The 21,058-nt window shown below is 48.2% G+C and overlaps 1 protein-coding gene across 1 annotated transcript in view; it reads left to right on the forward strand.

The window, feature by feature from the left end:
* Positions 1 to 1,214: 1,214 nt before the first annotated feature.
* LOC124002272 (solute carrier family 2, facilitated glucose transporter member 1) overlaps positions 1,215 to 21,058 on the forward strand; it is a 37,682-nt gene continuing 17,838 nt past the window's right edge. The window contains exons 1-5 of the mRNA XM_046309647.1: positions 1,215 to 1,229; positions 1,521 to 1,619; positions 15,163 to 15,323; positions 16,527 to 16,767; positions 18,390 to 18,552. Of these exons, the coding sequence (XP_046165603.1) occupies positions 1,215 to 1,229; positions 1,521 to 1,619; positions 15,163 to 15,323; positions 16,527 to 16,767; positions 18,390 to 18,552 (679 nt within the window). The remainder of the gene's footprint in view (positions 1,230 to 1,520; positions 1,620 to 15,162; positions 15,324 to 16,526; positions 16,768 to 18,389; positions 18,553 to 21,058) is intronic.

A 21,058-nucleotide genomic window follows, 5' to 3' on the forward strand; every position in this document is an offset into this window, starting at 1 on the left:
TTAATGTTTTGTACACTCAGTGTACATGCAAATTTGTGCTCCAGGGTGAAGTTTCCTCTCCTACAATTCTAACCTTTACCATTAGTGAAGTTTCCCTCCCCCAATCCTAACCTTAACTATTAGTAGAAAATACTAAACTGACCGATCAGCATCTTGGGGCAACTTCACCCTAAGTGCCAACTCAGTGTTGACTTCTAAGTGCCAACTCAGTGTTGACTTCTAAGTGCCAACTCAGTGTTGACTTCTAAGTACCAACTCAGTGTTGACTTCTAAGTAACAAACCCGGTGTTGACTTCTAAAATCCAACTCAGTGTTGACTTCTAAGTACCAACTCAGTGTTGACTTCTAGGGTACTTCTGACTTCTAAGTGCCAACTCAGTGTTGACTTCTAAAATCCAACTCAGTGTTGACTTCTAAGTACCAACTCAGTGTTGACTTCTAAGTACCAACTCAGTGTTGACTTCTAAAATCCAACTCAGTGTTGACTTCTAAGTGCCAACTCAGTGTTGACTTCTAAGTACCAACTCAGTGTTGACTTCTAAAATCCAACTCAGTGTTGACTTCTAAGTGCCAACTCAGTGTTGACTTCTAAGTACCAACTCAGTGTTGACTTCTAAAATCCAACTCAGTGTTGACTTCTAAGTGCCAACTCAGTGTTGACTTCTAAGTACCAACTCAGTGTTGACTTCTAAAATCCAACTCAGTGTTGACTTCTAAGTGCCAACTCAGTGTTGACTTCTAGGGTACTTCTGACTTCTAAGTGCCAACTCAGTGTTGACTTCTAAAATCCAACTCAGTGTTGACTTCTAAGTACCAACTCAGTGTTGACTTCTAAGTGCCAACTCAGTGTTGACTTCTAAAATCCAACTCAGTGTTGACTTCTAAGTGCCAACTCAGTGTTGACTTCTAAAATCCAACTCAGTGTTGACTTCTAAGTGCCAACTCAGTGTTGACTTCTAAGTACCAACTCAGTGTTGACTTCTAAAATCCAACTCAGTGTTGACTTCTAAGTGCCAACTCAGTGTTGACTTCTAGGGTACTTCTGACTTCTGAGTACCAACTCAGTGTTGACTTCTAAAATCCAACTCAGTGTTGACTTCTAAGTGCCAACTCAGTGTTGACTTCTAAGTGCCAACTCAGTGTTGACTCCCAGATAAGAAACAAAGGCTACATCTTCTTTCCTCAGGGAGTGACATCACATCTCACACAACCTAATGGCTTCCAAGGAGGTTAGTTCACTGCTTTTGAAAATCATGTGATTGAAAACAGGATTAGTGTGTTTGGTTATTTAGTTATAGATTACAGAATATGGTAGTATGTATGTGAGAGACAGTACAGTTAATGATAATTACTTTGGACTAGAGGTCATGTGCCATGACTAGGCCCAAGGTGATTGGTCAGTGTGTGGGACAAGAGGTCATGTGCAATGGCTAGGCCCAAGGTAATTGGTCAGTGTGTGAACTGACCCTTGATCTTTAACCCCTGTGTGTTCTCTCCCTGACTAACTGGGTCCTGACCAGAGCCAAATGACCGCCACGCTCCTGACTTCCATCCTGGCAGCTGTGTTCGGCTCCCTCCAGATCGGCTACCACACAGGCAATGTCAACGCCCCAGCAAGGGTGAGAGCCAGGCAGGGAGGGTGGGGAGGGCAGAACCAGGGTGAGAGCCAGCCAGGGAGGGTGGGGAGGGCAGAACCAGGGTGAGAGCCAGGCAGGGAGGGTGGGGAGGGCAGAACCAGGGTGAGAGCCAGGCAGGGAGGGTGGGAAGGGCAGAGCCATGGTGAGAACCAGGCAGGGAGGGTGGGGAGGGCAGAACCAGGGTGAGAGCCAGGCAGGGAGGGTGGGGAGGGCAGAACCAGGGTGAGAGCCAGGCAGGGAGGGTGGGGAGGGCAGAACCAGGGTGAGAGCCATGCAGGGAGGGTGGGAAGGGCAGAACCAGGGTGAGAGCCAGGCAGGGAGGGTGGGGAGGGCAGAACCAGGGTGAGAGCCAGGCAGGGAGGGTGGGGAGGGCAGAACCAGGGTGAGAGCCAGGCAGGGAGGGTGGGAAGGGCAGAGCCATGGTGAGAACCAGGCAGGGAGGGTGGGGAGGGCAGAACCAGGGTGAGAGCCAGGCAGGGAGGGTGGGGAGGGCAGAACCAGGGTGAGAGCCAGGCAGGGAGGGTGGGAAGGGCAGAACCAGGGTGAGAGCCAGGCAGGGAGGGTGGGGAGGGCAGAACCAGGGTGAGAGCCAGGCAGGGAGGGTGGGGAGGGCAGAACCAGGGTGAGAGCCAGGCAGGGAGGGTGGGAAGGGCAGAACCAGGGTGAGAGCCAGGCAGGGAGGGTGGGAAGGGCAGAACCAGGGTGAGAGCCAGGCAGGGAGGGTGGGGAGGGCAGAACCAGGGTGAGAGCCAGGCAGGGAGGGTGGGAAGGGCAGAACCAGGGTGAGAGCCAGGCAGGGAGGGTGGGGAGGGCAGAACCAGGGTGAGAGCCAGGCAGGGAGGGTGGGAAGGGCAGAACCAGGGTGAGAGCCAGGCAGGGAGGGTGGGGAGGGCAGAACCAGGGTGAGAGCCAGGCAGGGAGGGTGGGGAGGGCAGAACCAGGGTGAGAGCCAGGCAGGGAGGGTGGGAAGGGCAGAACCAGGGTGAGAGCCAGGCAGGGAGGGTGGGGAGGGCAGAACCAGGGTGAGAGCCAGGCAGGGAGGGTGGGGAGGGCAGAACCAGGGTGAGAGCCAGGCAGGGAGGGTGGGAAGGGCAGAACCAGGGTGAGAGCCAGGCAGGGAGGGTGGGAAGGGCAGAACCAGGGTGAGAACCAGGCAGGGAGGGTGGGAAGGGCAGAACCAGGGTGAGAACCAGGCAGGGAGGGTGGGAAGGGCAGAGCCATGGTGAGCTCCGAGTGGGTAGCAGGATGACGCGAGGGTGGGTAGAGCACTGGGAAGCCAGGTAGTACCTGCATCCCATCTAGCCGCATGCAAACATCTCACAGCTTCTATAAAACACTGAATAAACTTGACAATCCCATGCAACTTTCCTATTCAGGCCCAGGCAGTCTTACTCCTAGGCAAGCAGGGTTGGATGGTTTACTGTTGGCACACAGGTACTTATAATGAAATCCATCTGACATATAGGAGGATGGTGTGATTGGGCTGATGCAATTCAGACATCTCTCTCTCTCTCTCTCTCTCTCTCTCTCTGTCTCTCTCTCTCTCTCTCTCTCTCTCTCTCTCTCTCTCTCTCTCTCTCTCTCTCTCTCTCTCTCTCTCTCTCTCTCTCCCTCCCTCTCTCTGTCTCTTTCTCTCTCTCTCTCTCTCTCCCTCCCTCCCACTCCCTCTCTCTCTCTCTCTCTCTCTCTCTCTCTCTCTCTCTCTCTCTCTCCCTCCCTCCCTCCCTCTCTCTCTCTCCCTCTCTCCCTCCCTCTCTGCGTGTAATGATTAAAGTGTTCAGGGACATCTGTAAGTAATTTTAATCAGTCTACACTAGAGTTGCCAGGTGCAACACTATCTGCTATACACCTCTTTATTTACGTGGAGTGGCATGGCGTTGAGCAGAATTTTAACGTCTTTCTCTGTGTAAATAGCCTATAGTTGCCATGGCGCCTACGTTTTTACGTCAATATTTTTTAATAAACTTTTAAATGTTCAAATAGCTAAATGAGTGCCGATAATGATTTGATGTCATTCATTGGATTCCTGTCCGTAATTTGATGAAAATCTAGCGCTGTCAACAGACTAGCAAATGGTAGCTAGCAAGTGTGTTTTCATTTTAATAACACTTATAGAGAGTTTTTCACCAACGTTGACCCAAGAGGAGGCTATGCATTCAGAGTTTTTTCGTTGGCTCAGGAGGATACTTCTGAAATAAGAAATGAGCTGTACTCTGTGGGGAGCTCAAACTTCATCACAAGACTCCCAATACAGAGAAGAGACGGGGGGAGATGCCCTGATGATGTGGAGATAGCTAACCTGCCTGCTGCCTGCTGCCTGCTTGCCTGCCTGCCTGCCTGCCTGTCTGCCTGCCTGCCTGCTGCCTGCCTGCCTGCCTGCCTGCCTGCCTGCCTGCCTGCCTGCCTGCCTGCCTGCCTGCTGCCTGCTGCCTGCCTGCCTGCCTGCCTGCCTGCCTGCCTGCCTGCCTGCCTGCCTGCCTGCCTGCCTGCTTGCCTGCCTGTCTGTCTGTCTGTCTGTCTGCCTGCCTGCCTGCCTGCCTGCCTGCCTGCCTGCCTGCCTGCCTGCCTGCTGCCTGCCTGCCTGCCTGCCTGCTTGCCTGCCTGCCTGTCTGTCTGCCTGCCTGCCTGCCTGCCTGCCTGTCTGCCTGCCTGCCTGCTTGCCTGCCTGCCTGCCTGCCTGCCTGCCTGTCTGTCTGTCTGCCTGCCTGTCTGCCTGTCTGCCTACCTACCTGTCTGTCTACCTGCCTGTCTGCCTGCCTGTCTGTCTGTGTTCCTGTCTACCTGTCTGCCTGCTTGCCTGTCTGTGGTCCTGTCTAACTGCCTGTCTGCCTACCTACCTGTCTGCCTACCTGCCTGTCTACCTGCCTGTCTGTCTGTGGTCCTGTCTGCCTGCCTGTCTGTCTGTGGTCCTGTCTGCCTGCCTGTCTGCCTGCCTGCCTGCCTGTCTGTCTGCCTGCCTGTCTGTGGTCCTGTCTGCCTGCCTGTCTGCCTGCTGCCTGCCTGTCTGCCTGCCTGTCTGTCTGCCTGCCTGTCTGTGGTCCTGTCTACCTGCCTGTCTGCCTACCTACCTGTCTGCCTACCTGCCTGTCTGCCTGCCTGTCTGCCTGCCTGTCTGCCTGCCTGCCTGCCTGTCTGTCTGCCTGCCTGCCTGTCTGCCTGTCTGCCTACCTACCTGTCTGTCTACCTGCCTGTCTGCCTGCCTGTCTGTCTGTGGTCCTATCTACCTGTCTGCCTGCCTGCCTGCCTGTCTGTGGTCCTGTCTAACTGCCTGTCTGCCTACCTACCTGTCTGCCTACCTGCCTGTCTGCCTGCCTGTCTGTCTGTGGTCCTGTCTGTCTGTCTGTCTGTCTGTCTGTCTGTCTGTCTGTCTGTCTGTCTGTCTGTCTGTCTGTCTGTCTGTCTGCCTGTCTGTCTGCCTGTCTGTCTGCCTGTCTGTCTGTCTGTCTGCCTGTCTGCCTGCCTGCCTGCCTGCCTGTCTGCCTGCCTGCCTGTCTGTCTGTCTGTCTGTCTGTCTGTCTGTCTGTCTGTCTGTCTGTCTGTCTGTCTGTCTGTCTGTCTGTCTGTCTGTCTGTCTGTCTGTCTGCCACCATTTCCCACCTCCACTGACAATCTTCAGAAAATATTCACATCCCTTGACTTTTTCCACGTTTTGTGTCTTACAGCCTGAATTTAAAATGTATTAAATTTAGATTTTGCGTCACTGTCCTACCCATAATACCCCATAATGTCAACGTGGAATTATGTTTTAATTTTGATTTGATTTTCTTAATTAATTCAAACTGAATCTGAAATGTATTCGGTCAATAAGTATTCAACCTCTTTGTAATGGCAAGCCTAAATTAAGATCAGGAGTCAAATTTAGCTTAACAAGTCACAAAATCATTTGCATGGACTCACTCTGTGTGAGCTGCTGACAGTCTTCAACATGTGTTTAGCATGACTTTTTGAATAACTACCTCGTCTCTGTACCCCACTAATCTCAGTTGAGCAGTGAATTTCAAACACAGATTCAACCGCAAAGACCAGGGAGGTTTTCCAAGGCCTCGCATAGAAGGGCACCTATTGGTAGATGGGTAAAAATAATAAAAAACAGACATTGAATATCCCTTTTCAGGATTGGTGAAGTTATTGATTACACTTTGGATGGTGTATCAATACATCCAGTCACAACAAAGATACAGACGGACGAGGAAAAGGTGTTTTCCACCAGACACTGGGAGAAGAATTCACTTTTTTGCAGGACAATAACCTAAAACACAAGGCCAAATCTACACTGGAGTTGCTGACCAAGAAGACAGTGAATGTTCCTGAGTGGCCTAGTTACACATTTTGAGTTAATTATGCTTGAAAATCTATGGCAAGACCTGAAAATGGTTGTCTAACAACGATCAACAATGGTTGTCTAACAACGATCAACAATGGTTGTCTAGCAACGATCAACAATGGTTGTCTAGCAACGATCAACAATGGTTGTCTAGCAATGATCAACAATGGTTGTCTAGCAACGATCAACAATGGTTGTCTAGCAACGATCAACAATGGTTGTCTAACAACGATCAACAATGGTTGTCTAACAACGATCAACAATGGTTGTCTAACAACTATCAACAATGGTTGTCTAACAACGATCAACAATGGTTGTCTAGCAACGATCAACAATGGTTGTCTAGCAACGATCAACAACCAGTTTGAAGAATTTTAGAAAAGAATAATGGGCAAATGTTGCACAATCCAGGTGTGGAAAGCTCTTAGAGAATTACCCAGAAAGACTCACAGCTGTAATCACTCTTAGAGACTCACCCAGAAAGACTCACAGCTGTAATCTCTGCCAAAGATGCTTCTATAAGGTATTGACACAGAGGTGTGAATACTTAAATGAGATATTTCTGCATTTCATTTTTAATACATTTGCAAACATTTCTAAAAACGTGTTTTCACTTTGACACTATTGGGGTATTGTGTGTATATGGGTGAGAGAAACATATATTTAATCCATTTTGAATTCCGGCTGTAACACAACAAAATGGGGAATAAATCAAGGGGTATGAATAATTTCTGAAGGCACGGTAGCTTCCCGATCCTCTCATCACCACGGCTGTCCATCTGCTGGACGCTTCAACAACTCAAACAGACTTGATCTAGCCACTGTTGTAGCCTATATTTCTTCAACAATGAATTCTTGTTATTTATTTTTGCTTTACGAGCACTTTGAGATTATGTCATCAAGTTTAATACAGAATTATTATACATTATTGTTATTATTGTTATTATTATTGTTGTTATTATTGTTATTATTATTATTATTATAAGGTAGACCTGGAGAGCTGCTAACATCTATTCTATAATGCTTTAATGGCCTCATAACTTGTTATAAGCATATATGAGCCTTTATATTGTCTAATAATAAGGTTTATAATAAGTCATTTTCTCTGACTAGTGCCCTGTCCACTTCAAAGAATTACATATTAGAACTTTAGTTTAATAGGATCTCTATGGTGTCAGGATTTGGCCAGGGTTGTTCCGGTTTTTGGTCACTAGATGCCCCCATTGTGCCTTTTGACCTTTTGTTTTCCCTTGATCCCCATTATTATTTGCACCTGTGCCTCGTTTCCCCTGATTGTATTTAAACCCTTTGTTTTCCTCTGTTCTTTGCTCTGTGTTTGTATGTTAGCACCCAGCCCTAGTACTCTGTGAACTCTTGTTGATCCCGGTGGACTCTCTTGTGGAATTCTGTTTTTTGTTCTTGTTTGTTTGTTTTTGAGTATCTTTTGACGCTTTTTGGACTATTCGTGGCTCAGTTGGTTAAGTGACTGTTTCTCACTCCGGAGACCCGGGTTCGTAACCGGGTCCTGACAGAAACACAGAGCCAAAAATGAACCCAGAGGCAGCCAGTTCCCAGGACCTTGTTGCCATGCTGTCCCACCACCAGGAGACTGTCCAACGCCACGAAGCCGCCCTGGTTCAGCAAGAGGCCTTAATGGCTAGACATTCTCATCTTCTGTCGGAGATGCTGACTTCCATAAAGCAGATATCTGATCGACTTACCCCGGCAACAGTTCCCGTCCCAGTACCTCAGATTCACGTACCCATGGCAGCTAACCCTCTGGCTGAACCTCGTCTTCCACCTCCCCAATGGTTCTCAGGTGATCCAAGTGCTTGTAAAGGGTTTCTCACCCAATGTTCTCTCTCCTTCGAGCTGCAACCCTCGTTGTTCCCCACCGACCGGTCTAATATCACATATATCATCACCCTGCTGTCGGAAAAAGCCCTGGCCTGGGCTACTGCTGTGTGGGATGCCCATAGTTCCTGCTGTGCCAGCTACTCTGCCTTTGCTGAGGAATTCAAACGAGTGTTTCAAGGCCCAACCAGTGGTCTTGACTCAGCCAAACAGCTCCTGACTCTCCACCAAGGTCGGCGCAGCGTGACGGACTATGCCATCCAGTTCCGCACGGTGGCAGCAGCGAGTGGCTGGAACAACGAGGCGCTCACTGTGTGCTTTCTGAAAGGCCTTTCCGACACTATCCAAGATGAACTGGCCACTCGGGAACCACCGGACAATCTCGAGTCCCTGATCAAGTCGGCCTCACGCATTGACCAGCGTCTGAGAGAGAGAGAACTCAACCGTAGACCTCTAGCCCCTATCAGTCCCAGCTCCGAGTCCCCACCTTTATCCTCGCTGGCTCCACCGGAACCCATGCAGATTGGACGCATCTCCCAGGCTGAGAGAGACCGCCGGATGAGGGAGCGACGCTGTCTATATTGCGGCAAACCGGGCCATTTCCGTTCCACGTGTCCCGGGCTCCAGGGAAACGCTCTGTCCCGTACAGACCGGGGGGAACTGTAACGGGAAATATAACCTCCTCCCATCCGTCCAACTCCCGTCTGCTCATTCCAGTCACCCTTTCCTGGGACAACCACAAGCTTCACCTTCAAGCCTTGGTAGACTCTGGAGCCGCAGGTAACTTCATGGATGGTGTCTGGGCGAAGGAGAATGGCGTTCCCTCTGAACCTCTAAGTGACCCCATGAGGGTTACTACATTGGATGGAAGCCCTTTGGGATCTGGACTTGTCACTCATGTCACTACCTCCTTGCGACTTTCAGTTTCACAACACCAGGAATTGATGAACTTTCATTTGATCTCCTGTTCCGAGTTCCCTCTCGTCCTTGGATACCCCTGGCTTCACAGCCATAACCCTCACATCGACTGGTCTGTGGGCACTATCAAGCAGTGGGGTCCTACATGCCAAGCTACTTGTATTTTCCCGAATTCCCCGAGTTCTACTCCAGAATCTTTAGAATCCATCGACCTGACCCGAGTTCCCGAGTGTTACCATGACCTCAAACTGTTATTTAGCAAACAGAGGGACACCATGCTACCACCCCATAGACCTTATGATTGCCCCATCGAACTGTTTCCGGGCACTTGCCCCCCCAGTGGTCGGATCTTTTCCCGATCTCCACCCGAACGAGCTGCTATGGATACCTACATCAAGGACGCTCTGGAAGCAGGCCTCATGCGTCCATCCACCTCCCCGGCGGGAGCAGGGTTTTTCTTTGTAGCCAAGAAAGACGGTGGATTACGTCCTTGCATCGACTACCGGGGACTCAATGCCATAACCGTCCGTAACCGTTACCCGCTACCCCTTATGGCCACAGCCTTCGAGCTGCTCCAGGAAGCAGTTGTTTTCACTAAGCTTGACCTGCGGAACGCATACCATCTTGTGCGGATCAGACCTGGTGACGAGTGGAAGACCGCTTTCAACACGCCTACTGGTCACTATGAATACTTGGTAATGCCCTTCGGCCTGACCAACGCCCCAGCAGTGTTCCAAGCGCTCATAAACGATGTGCTTAGGGATATGCTTAACATATTTGTGTTCGTTTACTTGGATGACATCCTCATCTTTTCGAGCTCTCTTCAAGAACACACTAAGCATGTCAGACAAGTACTCAAACGCCTCCTAGACAGCCATCTGTACGTTAAGCCGGAGAAATGTGAATTCCATTCATCCCGAGTACAATTCCTGGGATTTGTAGTGGAACCCGGTCGAGTCCAAATGGACCCCAGGAAGGTAGGGGCGGTAGCGGATTGGCCCACCCCCAAATCCGTTAAGGAAGTTCAGCGTTTCCTGGGCTTCATTAACTTTTACCGCAAGTTCATCAAAAACTTTAGCTTGGTGGCAGCCCCTCTCTCAGCTTTAACCAAGGGTGGCAATGCAAGGTTTTTGTGGGGAAGAGAAGCTGAGACCGCCTTCCAAGGACTCAAGCAGCACGTCCTCTCTGCTCCCATCCTGATACTACCGACTACGGATGAACCGTTTGTGGTGGAGGTAGACGCCTCAGAGGTTGGTGTTGGAGGTGTCCTGTCTCAGAGGGGTGAAGACAAGAAGCTTCATCCGTGCGCTTTCTTCTCACACCGGCTTACCCCGGCTGAGAGGAACTACGATGTGGGGGATCGTGAACTCCTAGCGGTTAAGATGGCATTGAAAGAATGGAGACACTGGCTCGAGGGGGCTTCTCACCCGTTTCAAGTGCTTACGGACCACAAAAATCTGGAGTATATCCAGCAGGCGAAGCGGTTGAACTCTAGACAAGCTAGATGGTCTCTTTTCTTCAATCGATTCCAGTTTATCCTCACCTATCGGCCCGGGTCGAAGAACCTCAAACCGGATGCCCTGTCCCGAGTCTATGCTCCTGCCATTCGAGATGACACGGACATGCCTGTCCTTCCTGCTGCTAAGATCGTGGCTCCGATCTCGTGGCAAGTTGAGGATACCGTGAGACGAGCTCAAGCTATTGAACCGGACCCGAAAGGAGGTCCTGCCAATCGGTTGTTTGTCCCCAAGGCAGTGAGGACTCAGGTCCTTCTGTGGGGGCACTCCTCTCGCCTCACCTGTCACCCGGGCGTAGGTCACACCTTGGAGTTCATCCAGCGTAAGTTCTGGTGGCCTACCATAAGAGAAGAAATTGTCACTTTCGTCAATGCCTGCCCCGTGTGCTGCCAGGGCAAATCTTCTCACCTCTGCCCGCAAGGACTCCTTCACCCTTTACCTGTTCCCCACAGACCCTGGTCCCATATCTCGTTGGACTTTATTACTGGCCTTCCTCCATCCCATGGCAATACTACTATCCTAGGCATTAGCGACAGGTTGTCAAAGGCGGCCAGGTTCGTCCCTCTGACTAAGTTACCTTCTGCCAAGGAAACGGCTGAGTTGGTAATTAATCATGTGTTCCGAGTCTTCGGCATTCCTCAAGATATGGTTTCTGACAGAGGTCCCCAGTTCGCCTCTAGGTTTTGGAAGGCCTTCTGCCAACTCATGGGGGCTTCTGCCAGTCTATCTTCAGGATACCATCCGGAGTCCAACGGCCAAACTGAGAGGATGAATCAAGAGCTGGAAACCACCCTCTGATGTATGACTCGTAACAACCCGTCCACATGGTCGTCCTTCATTGTTTGGGCCGAATACGCGCACAACACCTTGCGCTCCTCCTCCACTGGTATGTCCCCGCACGAGTGTCAGTTTGGCTATGCCCCTCCATTGTTCCCGGACCAGGAGGCAGAAGTCAGAGTGCCTTCAGCCTTGAAGTTCGTCAGACGCTGTCGGTTTATGTGGAGGAAGACCCGTCTTAATCTTATGCGTTCCTCACAGAGGTATCAACAACAAGCCAACAGACGTCGCCGTTCCGGGCCTACCCTGCGCACCGGCCAGAGAGTCTGGCTCTCCACAAGAGACTTACCACTACGGGTGGAGTCTCGCAAGCTGTCCCAAAAATACATCGGTCCCTTTAAGGTTGCCAGGAGAGTTAACCCAGTTTCTTATCGCCTACACTTACCCAGATCCCTTAAGATTAATCCCACGTTTCACATTTCCTTATTAAAACCTGTTGTTTTTTCTCCCCTTGTCCCGGCAGACAGACCTCCCCCTCCGCCTCGTGTCATTGGAGGCCAGCCGGCTTATACCGTCCATCGGATACTGGATTCTCGCCGGGGGCAGCGGTCCTGGCAGTATCTGGTGGACTGGGAAGGCTACGGTGCCAAGGAGCGCTCCTGGGTTCCTGCCAAAGACATACTGGACCCTGACCTCATTCGTCAGTTCAGGGCCCTCCACCCTGAGAGAGCTGGTAGGAACGTCAGGAGCCGTTCCTAGGGGGGGATTCTTTCAGGATTTGGCCAGGGTTGTTCCGGTTTTTGGTCACTAGATGCCCCCATTGTGCCTTTTGACCTTTTGTTTTCCCTTGATCCCCATTATTATTTGCACCTGTGCCTCGTTTCCCCTGATTGTATTTAAACCCTTTGTTTTCCTCTGTTCTTTGCTCTGTGTTTGTATGTTAGCACCCAGCCCTAGTACTCTGTGAACTCTTGTTGATCCCGGTGGACTCTCTTGTGGAATTCTGTTTTTTGTTCTTGTTTGTTTGTTTTTGAGTATCTTTTGAGGCTTTTTGGACTATTCGTGGCTCAGTTGGTTAAGTGACTGTTTCTCACTCCGGAGACCCGGGTTCGTAACTGGGTCCTGACATATGGTGTACTTATACATCAAGATGCCTCACACTACAGAATCAGGAGAGGCCCCTGCCCTATGGGCCATTCTGACTGCCTCACACTACAGAATCAGGAGAGGCTCCTGCCCTCTGGGCCGTTCTGACTGCCTCACACTACAGAATCAGGAGAGGCTCCTGCCCTCTGGGCCGTTCTGACTGCCTCACACTACAGAATCAGGAGAGGCTCCTGCCCTCTGGTCCAATCTGACTGCCTCACTCTACAGAATCAGGAAAGGCTCCTGCCCTCTGGGCCGTTCTGGCTGCCTCACACCACAGAATCAGGAGAGGCTCCTGCCCTCTGGGCCGTTCTGACTGCCTCACACTACAGAATCAGGAGAGGCTCCTGCCCTCTGGGCCGTTCTGACTGCCTCACACTACAGAATCAGGAGAGGCTCCTGCCCTCTGGGCCGTTCTGACTGTCTCACACTACAGAATCAGGAGAGGCTCCTGCCCTCTGGGCCGTTCTGACTGCCTCACACTACAGAATCAGGAGAGAGGCTCCTGTCCTCTGGGCTGTGCTGACTGCCTCACACTACAGAATCAGGAGAGAGGCTCCTGCCCTATGGGTCGTTCTGGCTCAGACAAGGCTTACTTAATTGTTTACGGTTGCGTGGCCACGCACGACTCCAACACCATCATTAGGTTTGCTGACGACACATTGGTGGTAGGCCTGATCACCGATGACGATGAAACAGCTTATAGGGGAGGAGGTCAGAGACCTGGCAGTGTGGTGCCAGGAAAACAATCTCTTCCTCAACATCAGCAAGACAAAGGAGCTGATTGTAAGAATACAGGAAACGGAGGGCCGAGAGTTCCCCGATCCACATTGATGGGGGCTGTAGTGAAGCGGGTCAAGAGCTTCAAGTTGCTTGGTGTCCACATCACTAAGGAAGTAACATGGTCCTCCAAACACCAAGAAAGTTGTGAAGAAGGCACAACAACAGCACTTCCTCTTCTGGAAGGCTGAAAAAGACTTGGCTTGGGGCCCTCGGAAACTCAAAACATTCAACAGCTGCACCACCGAGATCATAATGACTGGCTGCATCACCGCTTGGTATGGTAACTGCTCGGCATCTGACAGAAAGGCGCTACAGAGGGTAGTGTGTACAGCCCAGTACATCACTGCTTGGTATGGTAACTGCTCGGCATCTGACAGAAAGGCGCTACAGAGGGTAGTGCGTACAGCCCAGTACATCACTGCTGAGCTGCCTTCCAAGACTTCTATACCAGGCGGTGTCAGAGGAAGGCCCTAAAAATTGTCCCACTCAAGTCATGCACTGTTCTCTCTGCTACCGCACGGCAAGCGGTACCGATGCACAGAGTCTAGAACCAGCAGGACCCTGACAACTTCCACCACCAAGCCATAAGACCGCTAGCTACCTGGACCAATAGCTACCTGGACCAATAGCTATCTGGACCAATAGCTACCTGGACTGACTGATAAAGAGTTAACCAATAGCTACCTGGACCAATAGCTACCTGGACCAATAGCTACCTGGACTAATAGCTACCTGGACTAATAGCTACCCTGACCAATAGCTACATGGACCAATAGCTACCTGGACCAATAGCTACCTGGACCAATAGCTACCTGGACCAATAGCTACCTGGACCAATAGCTTCCTGGACTAATAGCTTCCTGGACCAATAGCTACCTGGACCAATAGCTACCTGGACCAATAGCTTCCTGGACTAATAGCTTCCATGGACCAATAGCTACCTGGACCAATAGCTACCTGGACTATCTGCATTTACTCTTTTTGAACTCTTTTCACTCATTACATACCCGGCTGCTACTGTTTATCATCTTTCCTGTTGCCTAGTCACTACCTATATGTACGCATCTACCTTAGTTATCTCGTACCCCTGGACATCGACTCGGTTCTGGTACCCCTGGACATCGACTCAGTACTGGTACCCCTGGACATCGACTCGGTACTGGTACCCCTGGACATCGACTCGGTACTGGTACCCCTGGATATCGACTTGGTTCTGGTACCCCTGGACATCGACTCGGTACTGGTACCCCTGGACATCGACTTGGTACTCGTACCCCTGGATATCAACTCGGTACTGGTACCCCTGGACATCGACTCGGTACTCGTACCCCTGGACATCGACTCCGTACTGGTACCCCTGGACATCGACTCGGTACTGGTACCCCTGGACATCGACTCGGTACTGGTACCCCTGGATATCGACTCCGTACTGGTACCCCTGGATATCGACTCCGTACTGGTACCCCTGGACATCGACTCCGTACTGGTACCCCTGGATATCGACTCGGTACTGGTAATCCTGGATATCGACTCAGTACTGGTACCCCTGGACATCGACTCGGTACTGGTACCCCTGGACATCGACTCGGTACTGGTACCCCGTGTATATAGCATTGGTGGCTCCTCAGAGGAGGAAGGGATGCACTTAAAAAGTTGTCCTTTTTAGATAAAACTAGACTAAATATATTCACAGATTAAAACATACTCTTTTGCAATGCAGGTCTACAGTAGCCTCAACAGGACTCTGTAGCGTAGCACGATGGTGTAGCCGGAGGACAGCTAGTTTCCGTCCTCCTCTGGCTCCATTGACTTCAATAGAAAACCTAGGAGGCTCATGGTTCTCACCCTCTTCCATATACGTACTGTACACACAGAGAGAGACATTTCGTCATTTTTTTCTCAAACAGAGGGAAGCTATGTTAGCTAGCTGGCTATGACTATCCAACACAACACTGGAACTCAGGGTAAGCTTTGATTTCAAAATTGTTTTAAACTAATTTATTGCCAACGAGCCCCGCCGTTGTCACCTCAAATGTTTTTTTCGACCTGTGTGCACCTACGTTGTAAATTTTGATTATATTTTTCTCTCTGCATGCTTGGGAAGGGCACAGACTTAAGAATTTCACTATTAGTCTACATCGGTTGTTTACAAAGCATGTGACAAATCAATTTGTTTCCGTTTTCACTTATGACATCTCTTGCTCAGATCATCGAGGAGTTCTTCAACCACACCTGGTGGTCCAGACATAATCAGTCGATGCCAGATCACAGCCTGACCTTTCTGTGGTCCCTCTCCGTCAGCATCAAGGACTTTGGAGCCCTGCTGGGGTCACTGGGGGTCAAGTGTCTTGCTGACACCTTCGGCAGGTGGGTTCTAACTGGTGTTGCTTTGGCAGGTGGGTTCTAACTGGTGTTGCTTCGGCAGGTGGGTTCTACCTAGTGTTGCTTTGGCAGGTGGGTTCTATCTAGTGTTGCTTTGGCAGGTGGGTTCTATCTAGTGTTGCTTCAGCAGGTGGGTTCTACCTAGTGTTGCTTCGGCAGGTGGGTTCTACATGGTGTTGCTTCGGCAGGTGGGTTCTACCTAGTGTTGCTTCGGTAGGTGGGTTCTACCTAGTGTTGCTTCGGCAGGTGGGTCCTACTGTTGCTTCGGCAGGTGGGTTCTACCTAGTGTTGCTTCGGCAGGTGGGTTCTACATAGTGTTGCTTCGACAGGTGTGTTCTACCTAGTGTTGCTTCGGCAGGTGGGTTCTACCTGGTGTTGCTTCGGCAGGTGGGTTCTACCTAGTGTTGCTTCGGCAGGTAGGGTTCTACCTAGTGTTGCTTCGGCATTCCCTCATTTATTCCAGGAATATTCCAACTGGAATTTCTGAAAAATACTTATCTCGATTGATTGATCGATTGCCTGATTGTGTCATGGTGGGTTCTACCTAGTGTTGCTTCGGCAGGTGGGTTCTACATAGTGTTGCTTCGACAGGTGTGTTCTACCTAGTGTTGCTTCGGCAGGTGGGTTCTACCTGGTGTTGCTTCGGCAGGTGGGTTCTACCTAGTGTTGCTTCGGCAGGTAGGGTTCTACCTAGTGTTGCTTCGGCAGGTGGGTTCTACCTAGTGTTGCTTCGGCAGGTGGGTTCTACCTAGTGTTGCTTCGGCAGGTGGGTTCTACCTAGTGTTGCTTCGGCAGGTGGATTCTACCTACTGTTGCTTCGGCAGGTGGGTTCTACCTAGTGTTGCTTCGGCAGGTGGGTTCTACCTAGTGTTGCTTCGGCAGGCGTTCCAGAAATCCACAGATTCCAGTATTTCCGGCTTATTCCCTCATTTATTCCAGGAATATTCCAACTGGAATTTCTGAAAAATACTTATCTCGATTGATTGATCGATTGCCTGATTGATTGGTTGATTGATTGAATCCCTCTTCCCTCTTCTCAGACGTATCTCCATCCTGATAGTGACTGATTGGCCGATTCATTGACTGATTGGTTGATTGATTGAATCCCTCTTCCCTCTCCTCAGGCGTAACTCCATCCTGATAGTGACTGATTGGTTGATTGATTGAATCCCTCTTCCCTCTCCTCAGGCGTAACTCCATCCTGATAGTGAATGCCCTGTCGGTGGTGGGAGCCTGTCTGATGTTTGCCTCTAAAGCCAATGAGTCCTTTGAGATGCTGATCATTGGCCGGCTGGTGTTCGGTCTGTTCTGTGGCCTTGTGATGAGTCTCAACCCTCTCTACATCCAGGAAGTCTCCCCCACCAACCTCAGAGGGGCATTCGCTACCCTCAACCAGGTGTCCTTCGCTACGGGCATACTCCTGGGCATGGTGAGAATAGACGTTGTCCACCCTGACAGAGATCCTGTACATTGTTTCACACGATATGATTAGCAACATGACTTTCACTGAAATGAAGCTGCAGCAATGATACAACTTTCAGAGGGGGACAAATGTAACAATGAGGAGCTGATGTGGTGAGTGGCAAAGAGTAGAAACAGGGTTAACAGTAGTGTTGTTAGACTGTAGGGTTAACAGTAGTGTTGTTAGACTGTAGGGTTAACAGTAGTGTTGTTAGACTGTATGTGGCAGGGTTAACAGTAGTGTTGTTAGACTGTAGGGTTAACAGTAGTGTTGTTAGACTGTAGGGTTAACAGTAGTGTTGTTAGACTGCAGGGTTAACAGTAGTGTTGTTAGACTGTAGGGTTAACAGTAGTGTTGTTAGACTGTAGGGTTAACAGTAGTGTTGTTAGACTGTAGGGTTAACAGTAGTGTTGTTAGACTGTAGGGTTAACAGTAGTGTTGTTAGACTGTATGTGGCAGGGTTAACAGTAGTGTTGTTAGACTGTAGGGTTAACAGTAGTGTTGTTAGACTGTAGGTTTAACAGTAGTGTTGTTAGACTGCAGGGTTAACAGTAGTGTTGTTAGACTGTAGGGTTAACAGTAGTGTTGTTAGACTGTAGGGTTAACAGTAGTGTTGTTAGACTGTAGGGTTAACAGTAGTGTTGTTAGACTGCAGGGTTAACAGTAGTGTTGTTAGACTGCAGGGTTAACAGTAGTGTTGTTAGACTGCAGGGTTAACAGTAGTGTTGTTAGACTGCAGGGTTAACAGTAGTGTTGTTAGACTGCAGGGTTAACAGTAGTGTTGTTAGACTGTAGGGTTAACAGTAGTGTTGTTAGACTGTAGGGTTAACAGTAGTGTTGTTAGACTGCAGGGTTAACAGTAGTGTTGTTAGACTGTAGGGTTAACAGTAGTGTTGTTAGACTGTAGGGTTAACAGTAGTGTTGTTAGACTGTAGGGTTAACAGTAGTGTTGTTAGACTGTAGGGTTAACAGTAGTGTTGTTAGACTGTAGGGTTAACAGTAGTGTTGTTAGACTGTAGGGTTAACAGTAGTGTTGTTAGACTGTAGGGTTAACAGTAGTGTTGTTAGACTGTAGGGTTAACAGTAGTGTTGTTAGACTGTAGGTGGCAGGGTTAACAGTAGTGTTGTTAGACTGTAGGGTTAACAGTAGTGTTGTTAGACTGTAGGGTTAACAGTAGTGTTGTTAGACTGTAGGGTTAACAGTAGTGTTGTTAGACTGTAGGGTTAACAGTAGTGTTGTTAGACTGTAGGGTTAACAGTAGTGTTGTTAGACTGTAGGGTTAACAGTAGTGTTGTTAGACTGTAGGGTTAACAGTAGTGTTGTTAGACTGTAGGGTTAACAGTAGTGTTGTTAGACTGTAGGTGGCAGGGTTAACAGTAGTGTTGTTAGACTGTAGGGTTAACAGTAGTGTTGTTAGACTGTAGGGTTAACAGTAGTGTTGTTAGACTGTAGGTGGCAGGGTTAACAGTAGTGTTGTTAGACTGCAGGGTTAACAGTAGTGTTGTTAGACTGTAGGGTTAACAGTTGTGTTGTTAGACTCTAGGTGGCTTTGAGATGATGTTGTTTCTCTGTGTGTTGTTATTTCTAGGTAGCTGGTCTTGAAACAGTGCTGGGGACGAAAGAGCTGTGGGCTATGATGTTATCCCTGTCTCTGATACCTGCCCTGCTACAGTATCTGGCCCTCCCCTTCTGCCCTGAGAGCCCCAGATACCTGCTCATCAACCGCGGTCAGGAGAGCCAGGCAGAGACTGGTGGGTAGCACTGTCACACAGTACACACTGTTGTAGAGTAATAATATTTTATATGTGTATATACAGTTCATTATATATACATCACATGCGACCTGTAACAAGACTACGCAATTAGCCCATTTACTGAGTTATCTGACTACAAAAAAAATATTTTGCAATATTTAACCTGTTTGGGATAGGGGGCAGTATTTTCACTTTTGGATGAAAAGCATGCCCACAGTAAACTGCCTGCTACTCAGGCCCGGAAGCTAATATATGCATATTATAAGTAGATTTGGATAGAAAACACTCTGACGTTTCTGAAACTGTTTGTGAGTATAACAGAACTCATACGGCAGGCGAAAACCTGAGAAAAATCCGATCCAGGAAGTGGGAAATCTGAGGTTTGTAGTTTTTCAAGTCATTGCATTTCGAATATACAGATGTTAATGGGGTCATATTGCATTTCCTATGGCTTCCACTAGATGTCAACAGTCTTTAGAACCTTGTTCCAGGCTTCTACTATGAAGGGGGAGCGAATAAGAGCTGTTTCAACCAGGGGTCTGGCAGAAAGCCTTGAACTAAGTCACGCGCGTGGCCGTGAGAGCGAGCTGCGTTCCCTTTCCTTTCTAAAGACAAATGATTTGTCCTTTTGGAACATTATTGAAGATTTATGCTAAAAACATCCTAAAGATTGATTCTATACTTCGTTTGAAATGTTTCTACGAACTGTAATAGAACTGTTTTGACTCTTCGTCTGGACTTTTGTCTGGACTTGCCTTGTGAATTTCGATTGGTGAACTAAACGCGCTAACAAAAAGGAGGTATTTGGACATAAAGATTAACTTTATCGAACAAAACGAACATGTCTTGTGGAACTGAGATTCCTGGGAGTGCATTCTGATGAAGATCATCAAATGAAAGTAAATATTTATAACTCTATTTCTGACTTTTACTGATTCCACAACATGGCGGGTATCTGTATGGCTTGTTTTTGTCTCTGATTATTGCATGGTGTGCTTTTTCCGTAAAGCTTTTTTGAAACCTGACACAGCGGTTGCATTAAGGAGACGTATATATTTAATTCTATGTACACTTGTATCTTTTATCAAAGTTTATGATGAGCATTTCTGTAAATTGATGTGGCTCTCTGCAAATTCGCCGGATGTTTTCGAGGCACAGCATTACTGAACATAATGCGCCAATGTAAACTGAGATTTTTTGAAAAAAATATGAACTTTATCGGACACAACATACATTTATTGTGTAACAATAAGTCCTATGAGTGCCATCTGATCATCAAAGGTTAGTGATTAATTTTATCTCTATTTCTGCATTTTGTGACTCCTCTCTTTGGCTGGAAAATGGCTGTATGTTTTTCTGTGACTAGGCACTGACCTAACATAATCGTATGGTGTGCTTTCTCTGTAAAGCCTTTTTGAAATTGGACATGATGGCTAGATTAACAAGAAGTTAAGCTTTAATTTGGTGTATTGCACTTGTGAATGCATGAAAGTTAAATATTTCAAAAACATATTTTTGAATTTCGCGCTCTGCCATTTCAGCTGATGTTGTCGAAACCCCCCTAGCCTTAAGAACACCATAGAGTTAAAATACTAGGAAGAAATATCTGGGAATCAAATTCTAAATACAAGCTTATTTTATGAGACAGACAAGCTACCTTTGAGATTATTTGTGCTCTGTTCTAGCGAATCTCTGCACGTCACGTAGAAATGACCTGGTCAAATCATATAGAAATGACCTGGTCAAATCATGTAGAAATGACCTGGTCAAATCATGTAGAAATGACCTAGTCAAATCATGTAGAAATGACCTGGTCAAATCATATAGAAATGACCTGGTAATATCATGTAGAAATGACCTGGTCAAATCATATAGAAATGACCTGGTAATATCATGTAGAAATTACCTGGTAATATCATGTAGAAATGACCTGGTCAAATCATATAGAAATGACCTGGTCAAATCATGTAGAAATGACCTGGTAATATCATGTAGAAATGACCTGGTCAAATCATGTAGAAATGACCTGGTCAAATCATATAGAAATGACCTGGTAATATCATGTAGAAATGACCTGGTCAAATCATGTAGAAATTACCTAGTCAAATGATTCTCTTTTTCGCATGCTTGAAGTTCTGATTTGAACTGCTCTATTTTGCCCTCTGATGTCCTCTAGGACTTCACAGTCATATCAAGCATGTTCGACCCTATTTTGCTGTGTTGCATTTCATTCTTCCCAAGTAAAAACACAACAAGCTCTAGGATAACATGTTCTTAGATTTTTTTATTTTGCCTGCCAATATACAGCCAGTCATGAAGACTTTAACCCCCTAGTCGATTCAAATGTAAGACCTTATCTGTTTTGATCAAGTCATTCATACGAGTTAATTGCCATAAATCAAAAATATCAATTGCTTGCATATTCACCATCATGTAAGCTATGTATTTGTACATACAGTAACAAAAAAATAAACAAATCAAAATGTATTTTAGATTTTAGATT

This window comes from Oncorhynchus gorbuscha, linkage group LG17 (assembly GCF_021184085.1).
Source record: "Oncorhynchus gorbuscha isolate QuinsamMale2020 ecotype Even-year linkage group LG17, OgorEven_v1.0, whole genome shotgun sequence".
In the NCBI taxonomy this organism is placed as follows: Eukaryota; Metazoa; Chordata; class Actinopteri; order Salmoniformes; family Salmonidae; genus Oncorhynchus; species Oncorhynchus gorbuscha.